Genomic DNA, 16067 nt, shown 5'->3' with positions numbered 1-16067 from the left:
GATTTCTGTCAGTTTTCAGTCAATTTTTAAATACGACTTTTCTAGTCCAACCAGTTCTAATACCTACTATTCCCTTCTTATTTCACTAGGGTAAGTTGCTTTTAAAGGAAGAGGCAATTATTCAGATTATATTATGAGAATCAGCACTTCAGTTCTATTAGAAGTTCTTTAAATACTTTGGACAATTAGAACGTAAGATCTCTTCCTAGGTTGGGAGGAGGCAGCCAAGTAGTGTAAAAACTACATTATAATATTGCTTAGAAGATGGCTGAATAGTCTTTTGCAGGCCACTTGCAAGTCAGCTCTGCTCTTCCTACAATCCAGCAAAACAGAACAGGTTACACTGATGCGGCACCAAACTGGGCTGGTAAGCCCTGTTTAGAGGCAGAATGTATTAGCTCATGTTCTGTACCATTTAGACCACGGCTACACAGTTATGGATGCCAGAGCAAATTTGTATCCATACAGACCAGAACTGCAATCTCAGATTTTGCCTTAAAAAAATCGAGGAAATCTTTGAAAAGCTATGCCTAGGACATACTTTTAAGGGATTAGTAACTGCCTGTGCTCAACTCCATGCACAACTGCTTTTCCTGGCAGCTATCTTGCTTGGGATAGAAGGCAGCTAGAACACTGCATACAAAAGTTGTTTTGCATGGAAGAAAAATAATATTGTATAACCATGCAGCAGAGACTCACAACATGGCGAACACATTAAGTCACAATCATAAGCAAGCTGCAATTATTTCAACAGCTACAAAAGGGATTTAAAAATGGTTTTTGATTAGAAAATGAGAAATCTAGGAGATGAATCCTTCAGGCTGACAGTACTGGATAACAGAACCATGAAACACCATACTTTTGTGGTTAAAAGTCTTTTTTGCTTCTTAAACTTATTTCTGCTTGAAATAAAGTAAGTCTTCCCTGCTATTTGCCTTATAGTGTAAACTAGGCTTGCTAGACTTCCAAAGCTTTGCTACTAATGCATTTAACCTGCTCTTCAAATTTATATAGCAACTACAAAACATTTTGGGGAGCAATGACAAATTAAATCTGATCTTGGGCAGAACAAATCTTATTAGCTAGAAGAATCATAAAATCATAGAACAGCCCAGTTTCGAAGGGACCTCAAGAGATCATCTGGTCCAACTTTCCATGGGAAAGGGAGCCTAGATGAGATTATCTAGCACCCTCTCCAACTGCATCTTGAAAACCTCCAGCGATGGGGACTCCACCACATCCCTGGGGAAGTTGTGCCACTGATTGGTTGTTCCCACTGTAAAAATGTCTTTTTTATGTTGAGATGAAACCTCTCCCCATGCAACTATTACCCATTTCCCCTTGTCCTTTCCACATGGCTCCTTCTGAAGGGAGAGCCTCCATCCTCTTTGTAGCTGCCCTTCAAGTACTGGAGTACTGTGATGAGGTCCCCCCAAGCCTTGCCTTCTCTTCTCTCTTCTCTTCTTCAGGTTCTCCAGTCCTCTGATCATCTTTGTGGCCCTCCTTTGGACCCTCTCCAGTCTGCCCACATCTTTCTTGAATTGTGGGGGCCAGAACTGGACACGGTACTCCAGGTGCAGCTTGACAAGCATGAGTAGAGTGGGATGATCCCATCTCTATCTCTGCCCCTGTGGATGCAGCCCAGGATCCGATGTGCCTTTGTTGCTGCAGGGGGGCACTGCTGACTCATGGTCACCTTGGTGTCCACCAGGACCCCCAGGTCCCTTTCAGCAATGCTGATCCCCAGCCACACAGGTCCTAGCCTGTACTGGGCTCTTTGGTTATGTTGGCCCAGGTGCAGCACCTTGCACTTGTCCTTGTTAAACTTCATACAGTTCTTGCTTGCCCGCTCTTCCAGCCAGTCCTGGTCTCTCTGTAAGATGGCTCTCCTTTCTGACGCATCTACCTCACCACCCAGTTTAGTGTCATCAGCAAACTCCGTGAGGGAGCTGTCAATGCTGTGGTCCAGATAATTTGTGAAGATGTTCCCTGCAGGACCCAAACTGTGACAGGCTGCCAGCCTGAGTAAAAACCATTGACGGCCAGCCTCTGAGTGCAGAGGATGACCCAATTTCCTACCCATCTCACAGACCACCCATCTTGTCTGTATCTTGCCAGTTTGTCTAGAAGGCTGTGGGAAAAGAAAGATGTGTAGGTTTTCATACTTCTGGTAGACATAAAAACAAGTGATTGCTTTCTGAAGTAAAAATCCTCTTGAGATTTTTTCAAATTACAAGAGATGGTGCATCAGTTCTCAATTACAGCAGAGCATCTCTGAGACCCTAAACTTTAACATTCACGAGATTAGATAATCGTGGATACTTACTTAGAATGGTTTGTTGTTACCTCTTCTAAATATGCAACTGCTTTGTTGTATACATATAACTACTAAGTCATATAATTTTCAGAAGCTAACTTAAAAAAATTAATAAACCCTGTTCACTTCAAGCCAGTTTAGATCAACTGTCCAAGTCCTCATATGCCGCCTCAAGCATTTTACAGAGTTACTGTGTCTCAAAAAAAGCCTTACTATTAACAGCAAAGAAAACAACTTATTCAGTTCCATGGAGAAATGATTTCTTTTAAAGTAACTTAAAAAAAGGCAGTGCTATTCCTGCCCTGAGAGTTGACAAAAAAATGGGAGTTCCACACTGCCCCAGAAAATACAGACTTTCCTTTTTATGGAAATTACAAAATCCATCAGCTTCCTTTACAAGAACTGTTAAAAAGCCAGCTTTGGCACAAGCAACAGGCATTTGATAGCTGCTGGTTTACATCCAGTATGAACTGGAAACCAGGTAACTGGGAACAACGAGAATCAGACCTCTTGGCAATAGACGCCCAATCATTTCTCCTTCCAAACCCAGGTTTAGGGCTCTGCTAGACAAGTGCTGCTAACTTCTATATGGGTAGCTGAAGAAGTCAGTTAGCACACAGAGATTTACCCCTCCACCAAAAACTTACCAGTCTTAGAGCAGGAGCAGAAGCTAATGTGTTCAGCGCTGGAAGGTTGTATTTAAGAAATGATACTGATGACCAGTAGGCTGTGTTGTGAATTGTAGTGACTTTACAGCAGATAGATATTTGCATCTGCCACCTCTGCATCAGAGAAAAAGCTGTTGGCAGTAATACTCTAATCCATCATTTCCAGATCTCACAGTGAGCTCAGTCAAAAATTACATTCAGCTCAATCACTGATTTCTTCAAGTAATCTTTCTACTACCTTTTACCATTCAAGTTTTACCTTCTTGTAGAGTATTTCAAGCAACTTACTCTATCTTGCTTATACAGCAACCCATTTGATCAGCTGTTTTAAAGATGTACTATATTACTTTGCAGTACAAACACTTTCTTACCCAAGTCCATTATTAACTATAAACACCATCCATAAAAGGTAAAGAATTTAATGAGAAAACATTTTTTCTATCAGTTTGTCTTTCCAAAGGGTGGGATGAATCAGTGAGGAGATTATTCTAAAGGAAGCAGGCTGATGAGTAAGCTTTCCATCCTCCTGCAAATCTTTCCACTAACACTCTATGAAGGGAGGAACAAAGCAAGTAGCCTAACAGAGAGAGATGCACAGTACCAGCAGAGTTCTGAATTCTAGCTGCGTATCACTCACAGGGTCACCAAATGGTACATGTGCCATGGGTTATGGATCCAGAATGCTTGGTGAATTACAAGACTGAGGACTGAGCCTGAGAGTGAAGTTATTAGTTTTTCTGTATGACAGTCTGGTTTCAGTCTGTTAATGTACGTATAAATTCTGCCAGATGCGTTCACTCAAGACTCCAATTGCCTTAAAACCTCCCATTGCCTATCTAGTTTGAGAAGTCTTTGGACAGAATGACAGCAGTAAGATCAAAGTAATAAAGCCCTTATAAAAAAGAGAAAACAATTATTCATGCAAAAAGCAAAGGAAACTCTCCATTACCTGGAAAATGAAAACATGAAATTTGAGGCAGAATAATTACAAGTCTAGAATCACCAGTCTGCTCACAGAGGAAGAATTGAAGGATTTGGCCACTTTGGTAGGGATAACCCTTCAAAAAAAGAACTGTCACAAGTCTGCTGAACAGAGAAAGACTAACCCAAATAAATGAACAGGCCAATGTAGTACTAAATTCATTTTATAAAATGCAAATTATTAAAGCTATAATTTTAACTGCCTCTAGAAAATCTGTCAGGAATGAATTTCAACTTCAAATGGCATTTAAGAAAGCTACCCTGTATTTTTTTCAAGGACCTGCAACAGTCAACTAAGATAAAGACAGTATTAAAAGAATGGAAACATCTCACAAACATAAGCTATGTATAAGGAATGGCAAAGCAGAATCGACAATAATCATTAAAATAATCTAAGTTTCCAAAATTTATAACCATAAGATGCATGCAAAAAGCAAAATAAAGAGATTAGCAAGAAGGTAAAGCAAGACCAAGAACTTTGACTAGCAATTATGGCTGAACACAATCGAATCAAAATCACTGAAAATGAAGTGTTAAAAAGAAATTGCCAAAACCCCTTACCACTACTCATTGTGCTGTCTACTCATTTCAAAACTTAGGTATCTGATTCAATTTGCAAGACACTGAGAAACAATGCTCACCACATCGTCATAAAACTTGCATTCTCTAGGACAAAGCATTAACAGAAATCTCAGCTTCTTATCAATACATCTGTCATCACACAAGCTTTTCTGGTGGACACTATTTCAACCTAATATTAATGAGGTAAGTATTACCTTTTTCTACTATATCACAAGTGTTACAAAGTGTCAAAATACTTGAAAAAAGTACCTTTTGTGTAATCAACGACAGCCTCCAATGCTGCTATTCGGACATCTATGAAGTGCCCATATTCTGCATATGACTTGAAGAGAGCAGGATCACTTGGGACATGACCATTCTTCTGAAGCACTCGAATAGCTTTTAAACAGCTAGATATGGTAGACAAAGGAAATTTACATTAGGCTTATGGAATGCCAGCTAAGAAGAATAAAACTACTTTCTTCAAAATCAAGTACTGCAATTTTTCTAGAATTCTATTATCCAAATTAACACGTTACTTTCACAGCATTAACACATAACTCTGAATTAGGCAGAAACACAAACAAAATTCCCCACCATGTCAAATTCATTGTTTGGTTTCAGTAGAACTGTACTAACTCACACAGAAAACACAGCTCAGATCATGCTGTCTACTCTACAGATATTGTTATAAGGCTACCTTTTGCAAAACTTTCATAAATGCTTTTCTGAAAGAGGCACAAGCATGATCAATTTATACCTGCTATTGAAAGTCTACATTGATAGAAATTAATGTTGAAAAATAAAGCAATCAAGACAAACTTGCACTACCAGCTTCTGGAAATTAGAAAGAATTTGACATTTAAGATTAAGACACACAAGCTAAAATCTCAAATCCTAACTACAGAAGGGCACATAAAAAACAAATAAGTAGCGTTAATGTGTCTGCTCTCTTCATGTGTACAATTATTAAACCACACCTGACTGTAATGGTATGCCTGTAACTGGGAAGAAGCTTCTCCATATTTAGGAAACGGGTAATTTCCTCAAGAATAAGTCGAACATCAGGATTTAAATTATCCAATGTTCGAACTTCATTGTTCACACTGACTGCAGGAGTTACAGAGTTGGCTAGGGCATCGATCAGCTCAGCACGATAGTAGTTGTCTGAAAACTAGATAAAAACAGCATTTAAACACAAGCAAATATAACAATATATATTCTTTAAAAGCTAAGAAACATTGAAGCACTGTTACAGAACAAGATCTTAAAACAAAAACCACGTGAGAAAGCAAAACAGGAATAAATTTGTTCTGAAAATGGATTTGAGAGTGATTGAGCAATCATTAATCTTTGCTCTGTAATAAGAGCATATTAATAGTAATACAAGAATATTAATAGTAAATACATTGTTTTATAAAAATGGAAAAACCGGGCACATTTCCAGATATAGAAAGTAAAAGCCATTATTTATTTCTAAATGCGAGCATCTAAAACTACCTGTCTGTTTCTATATTCTGTACCAAGGTTACCAACGTTAATAGGTGTTTAGCACCTCACAAAATCACACAGTTTATCTAGCTAGCAACTTCACAAGCTTCTGAGGTGAACTAATGGGTTCGCTGCTGCTTAGTGAGGAAAATCTTGCTTCTTCATTCACTCCTTTTACCTGGGCTTACCGCTTCACCCCTTCCATTACGCTGGTTGTTGCATTTGTTGGTCGTGTTAATAAGCAGCAAAAAGTATAAAATAAAATTAAAAAAGCAGAAAAAAGTACTGGATCTGAACATCAGTTAATTTAATCTAAACAAATCCACTATCTGTCAGATCCAGTAGAAGATGTCAAATACATGCATGGAAGGGACATGTGGAAAAGTGAGGTGGGGTCTCTCCTTTGGTGGTGGGGAGATGTTAGCACAACTCACCAAATTTTGTGGCTACAGGTGCTTGCATTCACGTGTCTCTCTACCTCTTCACCCTCTATCACCCTCTTATTTCAGTAATCTTGCAACAAGTGTCTTGTCACAGTATGTGTTTCTACACACAAGAAAGTGAGGCTTAAGATGCTTCAGATTTGTTCCACTTAACTTTGAGTAATTAATTGGGAAGATTATGCTAGGCTCCTAGCAGTTGTAGACTTCCTCTAGCTAGGGAGATGGAATTTTGTATTTGTATTTTTAAGATCTCAGGATCTTAAAGGTCATCTAATCAGCTTTCAGAGGTGGTCTGTCTGGGAAGGAAGTTTAGATGACAACACTTCTAACTCACATGCTTCAATTTTGTGATGGAACAACATTAACCTGGGTTTCAGCTGTTATTTAACTAGATGAAGACAATCCAGGCCTGTGAGCTAGAGCTGACATTCAGAACCCAGAATCCCAGAGTCCTGTATATTGTTAAAAAAAGATTATTTCCTTTCCTTGCTCTTCCAAATACTCTTCTCAAGGTGAAAAAAACCCCAACAAACCAGTGCTTAACTTTGCATGCTACATGTTAGCCTCATGCGCATTTTCTCAAAACACATGAATCTTTTGAATGAAAAAGATTAAGGCAAGAAAAGTATGTGTGCAAATGAAGACAGGCAGGTCCTTAGAAAGTCAACAAGCACAAAGAGCTTTGAAACATCCAAGAAATGCTGCCACAGAAATGTCAGCTACAGAACATTCTGTAACATTTACTGTTTAGCTTAGTGTACCACCTTTTCATCAACTCTCCTAGCCAGATATTTACTCTCCTAACCAGTGTATTAACTAAGACTTTTTTCAACAAAAAAGTGAGAGATTAAAATAAACACATTCTTTACCTTATTTTTCCTGTTATCGTTATACTTGATCAAATCCAAAATAAACATTAAAACCTCCTTAGGACAGAGGTTGTGAACATCTCTCAGAAGGGCCATGGCGACAGGCATAGTCTGTGTAATAAAATTAATACTAACATCATTCTTACATTAGTGAAATGATAGTTACACCCTGAAAAGAACTACATCCTGAAAATGAGCAATTAACAATTTTACAATAGCAAATCTCTGAAAAGTTGTTTTTAAATGCTTTTTGAAAGTCATACCACATGCTATATAATATTCAGATCAAATAAACTATGTAATTATTGCTCAGTAATCAGATATAGTGCAGACATTTGAAAAAACTGTGTATCCAAGAAAAGACTCTCAAGTCAATGCACTATCAAAAAGGTAACAAATGAAAAATAATGAAACACAGAAAATGATGATGGAACTAATTCTGAGACAGGCACTGAATTTGGGTGTTTTCACGTGAACGTGATGTCTAAGCTTCCATTACCATTGAGAGGTATAGATCGAAAACAGTCAGTAAAGCCTGAAAAATTATTAGTCAGACAGGTATTAGCTCCACTCACATAGATATAGGAGTCTTACTCTAGATCTAGAAACTTGGGACATGGGATTAAAAGGGAGAAAACTGTAAGATTTAGTGGGAAAGAATGAACAATGACAAAAAGAGCAGAAAAATATAAAAGAAGGTCCAAGAAAGAGATGAAGGGAGAAGGATGAAGCAGTTTTGGACAGAGTAAGAAAACAAAATTTGAGTTTTCTCCAAAATCAGGAATATGAAATCTGTGAAATAAGAACTCAATCATCCAATAACTATAAAGTATATCTTGAGAGAAAACCATTGTAATTCATTTTGTTATCCACTGTACAACCAACAACTACAGGTCTCAGTAGAAGAAACCTACATCAACGTCAAAATAAGCTGCAGCAATATATGATGTTGACAGTTAATATAAAGGTGAGGACAAGAAGGATTATGCAGTGCCTTGAACTAAAAAGCCCACCAATTTAAGATAAGATTTATGAGATTTTATTTGCCCTATATCATTGCCATTAATGAAGACAGGTGCTGAATTTACCTGAAAGATAAAATGAGTAGCTTTGTTACTGTGCAATAAACTCTGTTTAAGAATGAGCTCACAAATATTTACAAATAATTATTATATTTACTCCATCATTCTGAAGAAACTACTAATTTAACTTCAGCTACTCAGACAAAATTGCTAAAATTTTGTTAGCTGATTTTTGACTAAGATGGAACAAACAGATGCCATATTAGAAAGAACTAGTTACTTTGGATTTTTATGAAGGGGCAAAGCAGGACTGTGCTATCCATGTTCCTGTAGTTGTCAACCATAGGAATGTTTTTGTATTTTGACATTTCTTTTAAAACATTCAGTGAAAAAAATAAATTTTACCTTTTGCAGAAAGTAGCTTTGAAAGTTCATGAAGTTGTTGGTCTTCACAATGTTTGGACAAGTCTTACAACAAAACATTCGGGTAAAGAGTGACTTCATGGCTGGTGGTCCTGTCCATGTACTTACCATGGAATTTGCAATCTGTATAATTAGGGGCGAAGGGAAATCGTATTAACATCACCACTGCAAGTTTAGTTTGGCTGTAGAAAAATACACATTTCCCATAATCAAAAAGGATAATTGCCAAGAACATACTGTCCTTTGAATAGATACGTTATTTTCATCAATGTATTGTCTTATATTAGCTAAGTTTTCACTGTCATCCCCAATGTATCTTCTCTACAGTAAAGGTAAATTTTATGGAAATTGTTCCACTTGGAAGATGTCTGCAACTAATTATCTTTCCATGATAAAGTTCTGTTCTTAATTATTTTCTCTTTTATATTTTAGATGAAAACTCTGTGTTTACTAAGCCAAGTTTTTCTGACTCTACAGAAGCCAGTGATGGAAGAGGCTTTCGCAGTACCAACTTCCCAAATTTACCCTGCCAGTAACCTCAGCCTAGACTTTAAGCAGGCCTCAGCCACCCTAAGACTAAAAGACCACCCCTAAAGTGAAAGGCAAGTCAGCTACCTCTAAATTTAATCATAATTCACAGAGACTGTGCACCGAGACAAATGTATTGCTATAGTCTATTTTGGTGTGAGACGGTAAGGTTCCACAAAGACAAAACTGCTTTCGTGCCTTCCCAGCATCCTGGGTTTCATACATTTGCTGTATGGAGCAATGAAAGCCTGCAGACAAGAACAACTACACCTGATGATGGATTAAGCCTGATGACGGATTGCGCGCGTGCACACATACAAACAAATGGGGCCAATGCACTCTACATGGTAGCGGGAATTTCCATTGTTACAGACCTACCGCAAAGGAAAAAATCTGTTTTCACACAGAAGAAAATGAATTTGATTATTTCCTTCTAAGGGGTATTACATACGCAATCAGAGAATGAAAAGTAAGAGGCTATCTGAAGATGGGTAGCAATCCATTTCACCACTGCTCTTACATAAGATGGGTGTTTTATTACTGAAAACCATTTTCCCAGCAAGTCAGGCTTCAAAGGAAAGTCACAGAGAGAAAATACTGCGGTCAGACTAGATGTTCCCTTTGCAATAACTGAAGTCTTCAAACTAAAGATACAGGTATAGCTTTTTCTGTAAGGTACATAATGACTCTTCCTGCAGAAGCAGCTTAATCCCAAAGACTGCTTAGAAACCATGATGATGAACTTAAAACTGCAAATGTGAAATTTATGTAGCTGTGTAAAATAAAACCCAACCTCCAAACTATTATCAAAGTTTACTATATTTACAAGATATTTGCTATTCCATTAAAATTGGGGTGTAAATTTTTAAATATTTTTTAACTTCTGCTTATTTTAAGCATTTAATATTGCAAAATCTGTAGATGAACAACAGTATTTTCAAATTAAATCAATAGTAGTTAAAATCATCATCTTTTCAGTATTTTTTGGTCTTATAATGTGCTGTCTCATTTGAATTTCCCTTTAAATACTGACAGAATCCAGGTTTTCTATTTATTCTACCGATATGCTATACACTCTGAATTAAATATATTTGCACATTCCCTACACCATAAAGCAAGTAGCCTGTCTTGCATTACTTCTACTTAAAAAGATGGCAGGTATACTCTAATTCAGTATAGCATAAAAAATGGCCTAAGATGTAACTGTCACGCACAGCTATGAAACTCCCCAATGTCTGAGGCGGGGGGATGGTGATGGTGGTGGAGTTTGTGGTGGTGGTGTTGCTTTTTTAAACCTTATAGCACATCACCAACACTGCAATGGATTTGAACTGGAAAATCAACCTGCATACTCCAAGGAATTAAAATTGTGACATTGTTCTCTCCTTTCTCTGTAGGGTTATTTGTCATGGACTACTCAGCAAAGTGTGTGCGTGTGCGCACACACGCATCTATTAACTTCTTATCAATGAGGATTTAGTATGTTACATGGATACTTTATGCCTGAGAGACTTAAATGCTGTTTTACAACGAAGTATACAGTACATTTAGAAAGTGCAGTAAATTCAGTTTTATAATTGCATTGTCACCTATCATTTCTCTGTATCAACATGAGAACACCAAGAACATTTCACAATAGTAACCACAATCCAGCTAGAAGTTGCAAATCAACAAAAAAGGACCCTCCCCCTAATAAACATGAAGGACTTGGCTGTTTTCCAATAAAGAATACAAATCCTGAATATTTACAAGCTGAGAAAATTAAACTGAGTTAATGACAACAAGAAGTGATTGTTACTAACACCGTGATGTTGGAACTAGTAATAGAATACACTACAGTTTCCTCCTTGGTAACTTACATAAACATATCTACAACTCTGTCCTGCCATGCTCCTTCACCTTGATTTAATGTCACAGCCATACTTTCCGCTTAGCTTTATTATCTTTTTTCTGTAAGTCAACAACCTTCTCTGTAGGAGCAAGATTTTTCATACAATTACAGCTGAGCAAAATTGGTTATGGTTATCTGCAGCCCAGTTGCCTGAGAATTCAAAGTAACGACAGAAAAAACTATTGCATTTAAGTGCTGTAACAACTGCTCTTTGAATATTTACCGGCAGAATATGCACTTTTAAATATTCCAAGTGAATTCATTATAAAAATGTGCATATTTTAAGTCAGGTACTAGCAGTACCAGTACTAGTACATACACTGGCAGTATTACATCAGTGTTTCATAACATTAAAACACTTTGTCACAAACATTTCTTGGATTTTGATTTTTGAAATATGGCCAAAGGATTTATTGCTGTACAGGTACTGATTTATTCTCAATAGGTAGACAGCAGAAAGTAAGCTATAGCCAATAATCTGAACTCTACAAATTGTCAGTAAGTATGCCTTTATGTCCATAAAAGTATGTCAACAACATGCCTTTTCAGAAATTCTTATTCTTCTTTGTTTCCACCCACTTGGGTTTATAGGGTTCTCTAATTTTCATTCTTAATGCAATTTTGTGTCTAAAGAAAAAAGATCTTCCATTTTCAAGGCAATTATTTGGCTTTTTGATATTTAATTGCAGACCAACATGATGTTTATTTCGTGCCCCTATTCAATCTGAAACAATATAGAGCAGCAATCTGAATTCACATTAGACAGACAAATGAATTTCAGCACTTCAGAGTTCTCAACAGACAGGCCAAGGAACTTCGCAGTAAGATAAAAAAATGCACTTTGGCTCTGAAAAAAATGAAACAAAAGTCTTTTATTTTTACCACTTAATGAAATCCGGAAAAATCCCTTGTGGTTTTCATGTCTGACATCTCAATTTTAACAATTATGAAAGCCTTCTACAGTCTCCATTTACAGACTAAAATAATACAGCTTTCCTTTCAAATCAGTCATGTTAAAAATACTTGGCAAACACTTTTAAGAGGCTAAATATCAAGCCAGTTTAAGAACTGATGAGTGTTGACCTGTTTTCAAACATTTACAATGCCTAGTGGATTTCTTCCCTTACTCCCATCCACCCAACCTCACCTTTGCAAGGCAGAAGCAGGCCAGCATTCTCACTCGGTAGAAACATTGTTCCTGTTCTAGTATATCAGTCAGTGCAAGCCGTGATGCCGGAGTAGGGAACTTTTCCAATGCCAGAATGGCTTCTTCTTGTGCAACCACATCTCTCTCATATCGAAGCTGATACTGCCACATGAAATCAGATTGTTCAAATTCTACCTTCCTCAGTACTGACATATCAGGGTCTATTCTTATCCAGAGCAAAGGGGAATCAGCACTAAGACAGACATGAAAAACATTAATAGCTTACAACATTTCAAGACTGTAGAAATTTAAAAGATGTTCTAACTTGTTCTGAGTTATTTTTAGATTCAAAGAACCATTAAAGAATCGAAGTTAGAGGGGACTTTTCAAAGTCACCTGGTCGAAACTCCTGCTTCTAGGATGGCAATTCTATAGCCTCCCAGGGCAATCTGTCCAAATCTCTTAACATCAAAGTGAAAACAGTGTTTTAGTAATTTTAACCTACAGATCTGAGTTCATGGTAACTACTGTATAATCTCAATATATTTAATTCTACTTCCTCAGACACTATAACTTTCACAAGTGAGCAGCACTGTATCACCTTCTACAGTTTAAGACTGCAAAAAAAAATCCAAAGAAAACCTGGTCATAAACACCCTTTTTTTTTATATACTATTTTTTATCAATAGATGTGAAAGTGCTTTACAAACACACACATGCTATGATGTTGAAAGCTGACAAGGGTAACCATGCAAATGCACAGAACTGCCAAGCCAAATGATGATAAAAGTGAAAGTATCAACAGACAGGATTAAAGTTTAGTCCTACAGATAAAATTACTCAGTTGTATTCCACCCAAACAAGCATTTTATATGTTAGTATTCACACAGCACCATGACTGCAGAAGTAATTTATGGCAGAAACAAGCACAAACTATATAATAAAGTCCCTCCGTTTTCCACATAAAATTGATAACAGCAAAATAAAGACATGGAATTAAGAGAGAGTTTGCAACGATGAAAAGAGCTTCATTATAAATATGATGCATATTTCTGTATACATTTGTAGAATATCTAGAATTACTGTCAAGATAGTAGCTAAAGAAGAAAGGAGAGTGAAAAGAAGAGTGCATACACGGGATTTAGAATAGAAAAGAATGAAGATTATCATATATGCTTGGAACAGAGGAGTCCAAACTGGACAAAAGAATGACAGCATCGCAGATTAAAAGTTTAGCAGATAAACAAAGCATAAGTGACTTGCATAAAATCATACACCAGTTTAAAGTTAGTTTTAAGAAGATCATTAAGGTCTCAGCTCAGTGTAATGTGATAGCTACCTGAACATAACTCATCAGAACTACTCACAAATATTTATGCTAATTGCTTTTAAATACAATTAAAACACTATTTATTCATATGTCAGCTATCATATAGAATCAGTAACAATAACTTGCTCAATGAAAATATCCCTTATAAAATTATTTCTCATGATATTTTAGATGAGGTTAAATTTACGAGAATTTCCAACACTTTTAAGGTGACAAGCAATCTATCCTTCTTCAAAGAGACACCATTAGTTTTCAAAAGCAGATTATTTACTTCCCTCAACAAGCAAACAAGGTACCAACACTTTCAATATTTCTAAGAGCACCACTAGATCCAACTCAAGGAGGGTAAAGTGGGTATTTACACTGAGCAAGAATTTGCTTCCAAAGAGCTGAACAGTTCCAAAGTGAAATTAACGCCAGTATGAATTTCAGTACGAAGCATTTCATCACTTATTTTCAATCTAAAAGGATTCTTTCGTAATTAACCACAGATGTGGTTAAATGTAACTTAGTGCCAGTTAAATGGTCTTCATCGAGGTCCAACAAAAATGGCTCTTACTTTGTTTCAAGCAAATTCTTGTTTACCTTTTACCTATGAAGTCAGCTGAAAGATATCATTAGAAATGTGTAAGAAAGAATCAAGTAATTTATTGTACCACCTTATCATGCCTAAGGGTTTTTTTTTTTAAAAAAAAACTGATTATAGTAGCTAACATATACATTTTGTACTTCACCAGCATTTTCCCAGCTACAGAAGAAAAGTCTCAAAGGCAAAAAATGTGGTATAGTCTTGAAATCTGCCAGCCATATAATGAAGTACATTACTATCAAATCCTTCAAAATAGCATGCTTTAGACAAGGGGAACATGGCTTATTCTCACACTTATAAACTCCAACAAGCTAACTTACTCCATAGCAGAAAGGTCCATGTCCACCTCTTCTCCATTCATCAGTGGAATCTTTTTCTTCTTATTTCTATTAAAAAAAGAGAAAATGGAAAAAAACAGGTATTAATTACCAGAATAGCAAAGGTATGTTTATAAATGGAGCTTAAGCCTGCAAAAGTACTCTCTGTGTATTTTACTACACCAAAAAATAATGCTCTCTCCAGCAAAAAATATTGACAAAACTGAGCTGTGCATCAGTTTTGTTCAAATAATAATCACCAATACTTTACATTGGTTTAAACTTGACTCCCATCATTTTTACAATTACACATAACCATACAACTTTGAGAAGTCGAGGTCAAAGTAGTTATTAAAATGCATCAGGAAACTGAGAGAATCCATCCAGGAAGTATGTAACTTTTCTTGCTCATTAGGTTTAGTGAACAGCCCTGGCACTCTTAACAGAAAAGGAAAACTATGCAAGTGCTTCATTCATATATCTTCACTTGAGGTACTCCTCTGGCCTACATTTGTCTTCCTTCTAATTTGTCTTTTCAATTCAAAGGCATTTTGAATAATTTGATCAATTAGACTCTTCATTCAACTCTTTCTATATAAATAAGCTCTTTATAAAACTTTAATAAAATTAGTTATAATTAAGAACTGCATATAAAATATAAGGTTTCTTGCTGCCCATAAACAATAGTAAATTCTATTCTCTACCCTTACATGAGAGGTACATCTTATTCAGTAAGATTAAGAAAATATAAACACAAAATTTAAAAAAACATGTATTTGTCATCAAATGCACTATATGTTTTCATATATCCATATTAAAAATACCTACAGTTTGTATTTTGGTTCTTACCTTCTGCTTTTAGAATGGCAAGGTATATCATGTTTAAGACTGTTTTCTTCAATCTGCAATGTATGGTTGAATGATCCATCAAGTTCTTGCACTGTCACTTTAAGAGGACCCTTCAGGTTCACAAGATTTTGTTATTAACATTAAAATTACGCTTATTAATGTATACATCATACTTGTACATGTAAGTAGAATATGGAAAATTGACCTTACCACGTATTTCTGAGTCCCAGGAGACGTGTAGTCTTGTTTTATTTCCAATTCCAATACATTACGTTTTCTATTAAATGCAAAGCTACCATAAAATTTTACCACTCCACTCTGATCCCTAATAAGCAGTATAGGAATTTGAGTGCACAACGCAGTAGTTACAAACAAACATAATTCTCAGCGTTTTCATTCTTTATATTTGCTTTATGCTTCTTTATTCCTAGAATTTCCTATCCCAAGAAAATCAGGAAATGAAAACACATGTTTGTTCATGAAATTTTAAGATTATTTTTTTTCTTTAAACAGTTCTTTAATGTACAATCATGTATCTTATGGAGAAAAACTGAAGTACAATGAAAACTATCTAGTAAGAAAAAAGTCATTATGAAAAACTATATTGGACCCCACCACATCCAATGTCCTCGGCATGCTCT

At 36.2% G+C, this 16067-nt stretch overlaps 2 protein-coding genes across 8 annotated transcripts in view; both read right to left on the bottom strand.

Annotated features, from left to right (window-relative positions):
• Positions 1 to 16067, bottom strand: part of TAF2 (TATA-box binding protein associated factor 2) — a 64241-nt gene that overhangs the window by 19933 nt on the left and 28241 nt on the right. For all 6 annotated transcript variants that reach the window (XM_030011385.2, XM_030011384.2, XM_030011386.2 and 3 more), the window contains 8 exons: positions 15637 to 15751; positions 15427 to 15536; positions 14581 to 14646; positions 12342 to 12594; positions 8758 to 8898; positions 7331 to 7441; positions 5508 to 5701; positions 4798 to 4937 (listed from right to left, as the gene is read on the bottom strand). In XM_030011385.2, the coding sequence (XP_029867245.1) occupies positions 4798 to 4937; positions 5508 to 5701; positions 7331 to 7441; positions 8758 to 8898; positions 12342 to 12594; positions 14581 to 14646; positions 15427 to 15536; positions 15637 to 15751 (1130 nt within the window). The remainder of the gene's footprint in view (positions 1 to 4797; positions 4938 to 5507; positions 5702 to 7330; positions 7442 to 8757; positions 8899 to 12341; positions 12595 to 14580; positions 14647 to 15426; positions 15537 to 15636; positions 15752 to 16067) is intronic.
• On the bottom strand, positions 1209 to 4115 carry LOC121233232. 2 transcript variants are annotated; one of them, XM_041122928.1, is made up of 3 exons: positions 3935 to 4115; positions 2965 to 3099; positions 1209 to 2131 (listed from the first exon to the last, which is right to left on the bottom strand). In XM_041122928.1, the coding sequence occupies exons 2-3, from the start codon at positions 3088 to 3090 to the stop codon at positions 1487 to 1489; spliced, it is 771 nt and encodes a 256-aa protein (XP_040978862.1). In that variant the 5' UTR covers positions 3091 to 3099; positions 3935 to 4115; the 3' UTR covers positions 1209 to 1486. The 2 variants fall into 2 exon arrangements, with proteins under 2 accessions (XP_040978862.1, XP_040978860.1); XM_041122926.1 differs by lacking the exon at positions 3935 to 4115 and having other exon boundaries at positions 2965 to 3355.

The sequence above is a fragment of the Aquila chrysaetos genome, chromosome 4 (genome assembly GCF_900496995.4).
Source record: "Aquila chrysaetos chrysaetos chromosome 4, bAquChr1.4, whole genome shotgun sequence".
Classification (NCBI taxonomy): domain Eukaryota; kingdom Metazoa; phylum Chordata; class Aves; order Accipitriformes; family Accipitridae; genus Aquila; species Aquila chrysaetos.
The sequence above is the reverse complement of the archived record's forward strand: the minus strand, read 5'-3'. Positions and strand labels throughout refer to the sequence as shown.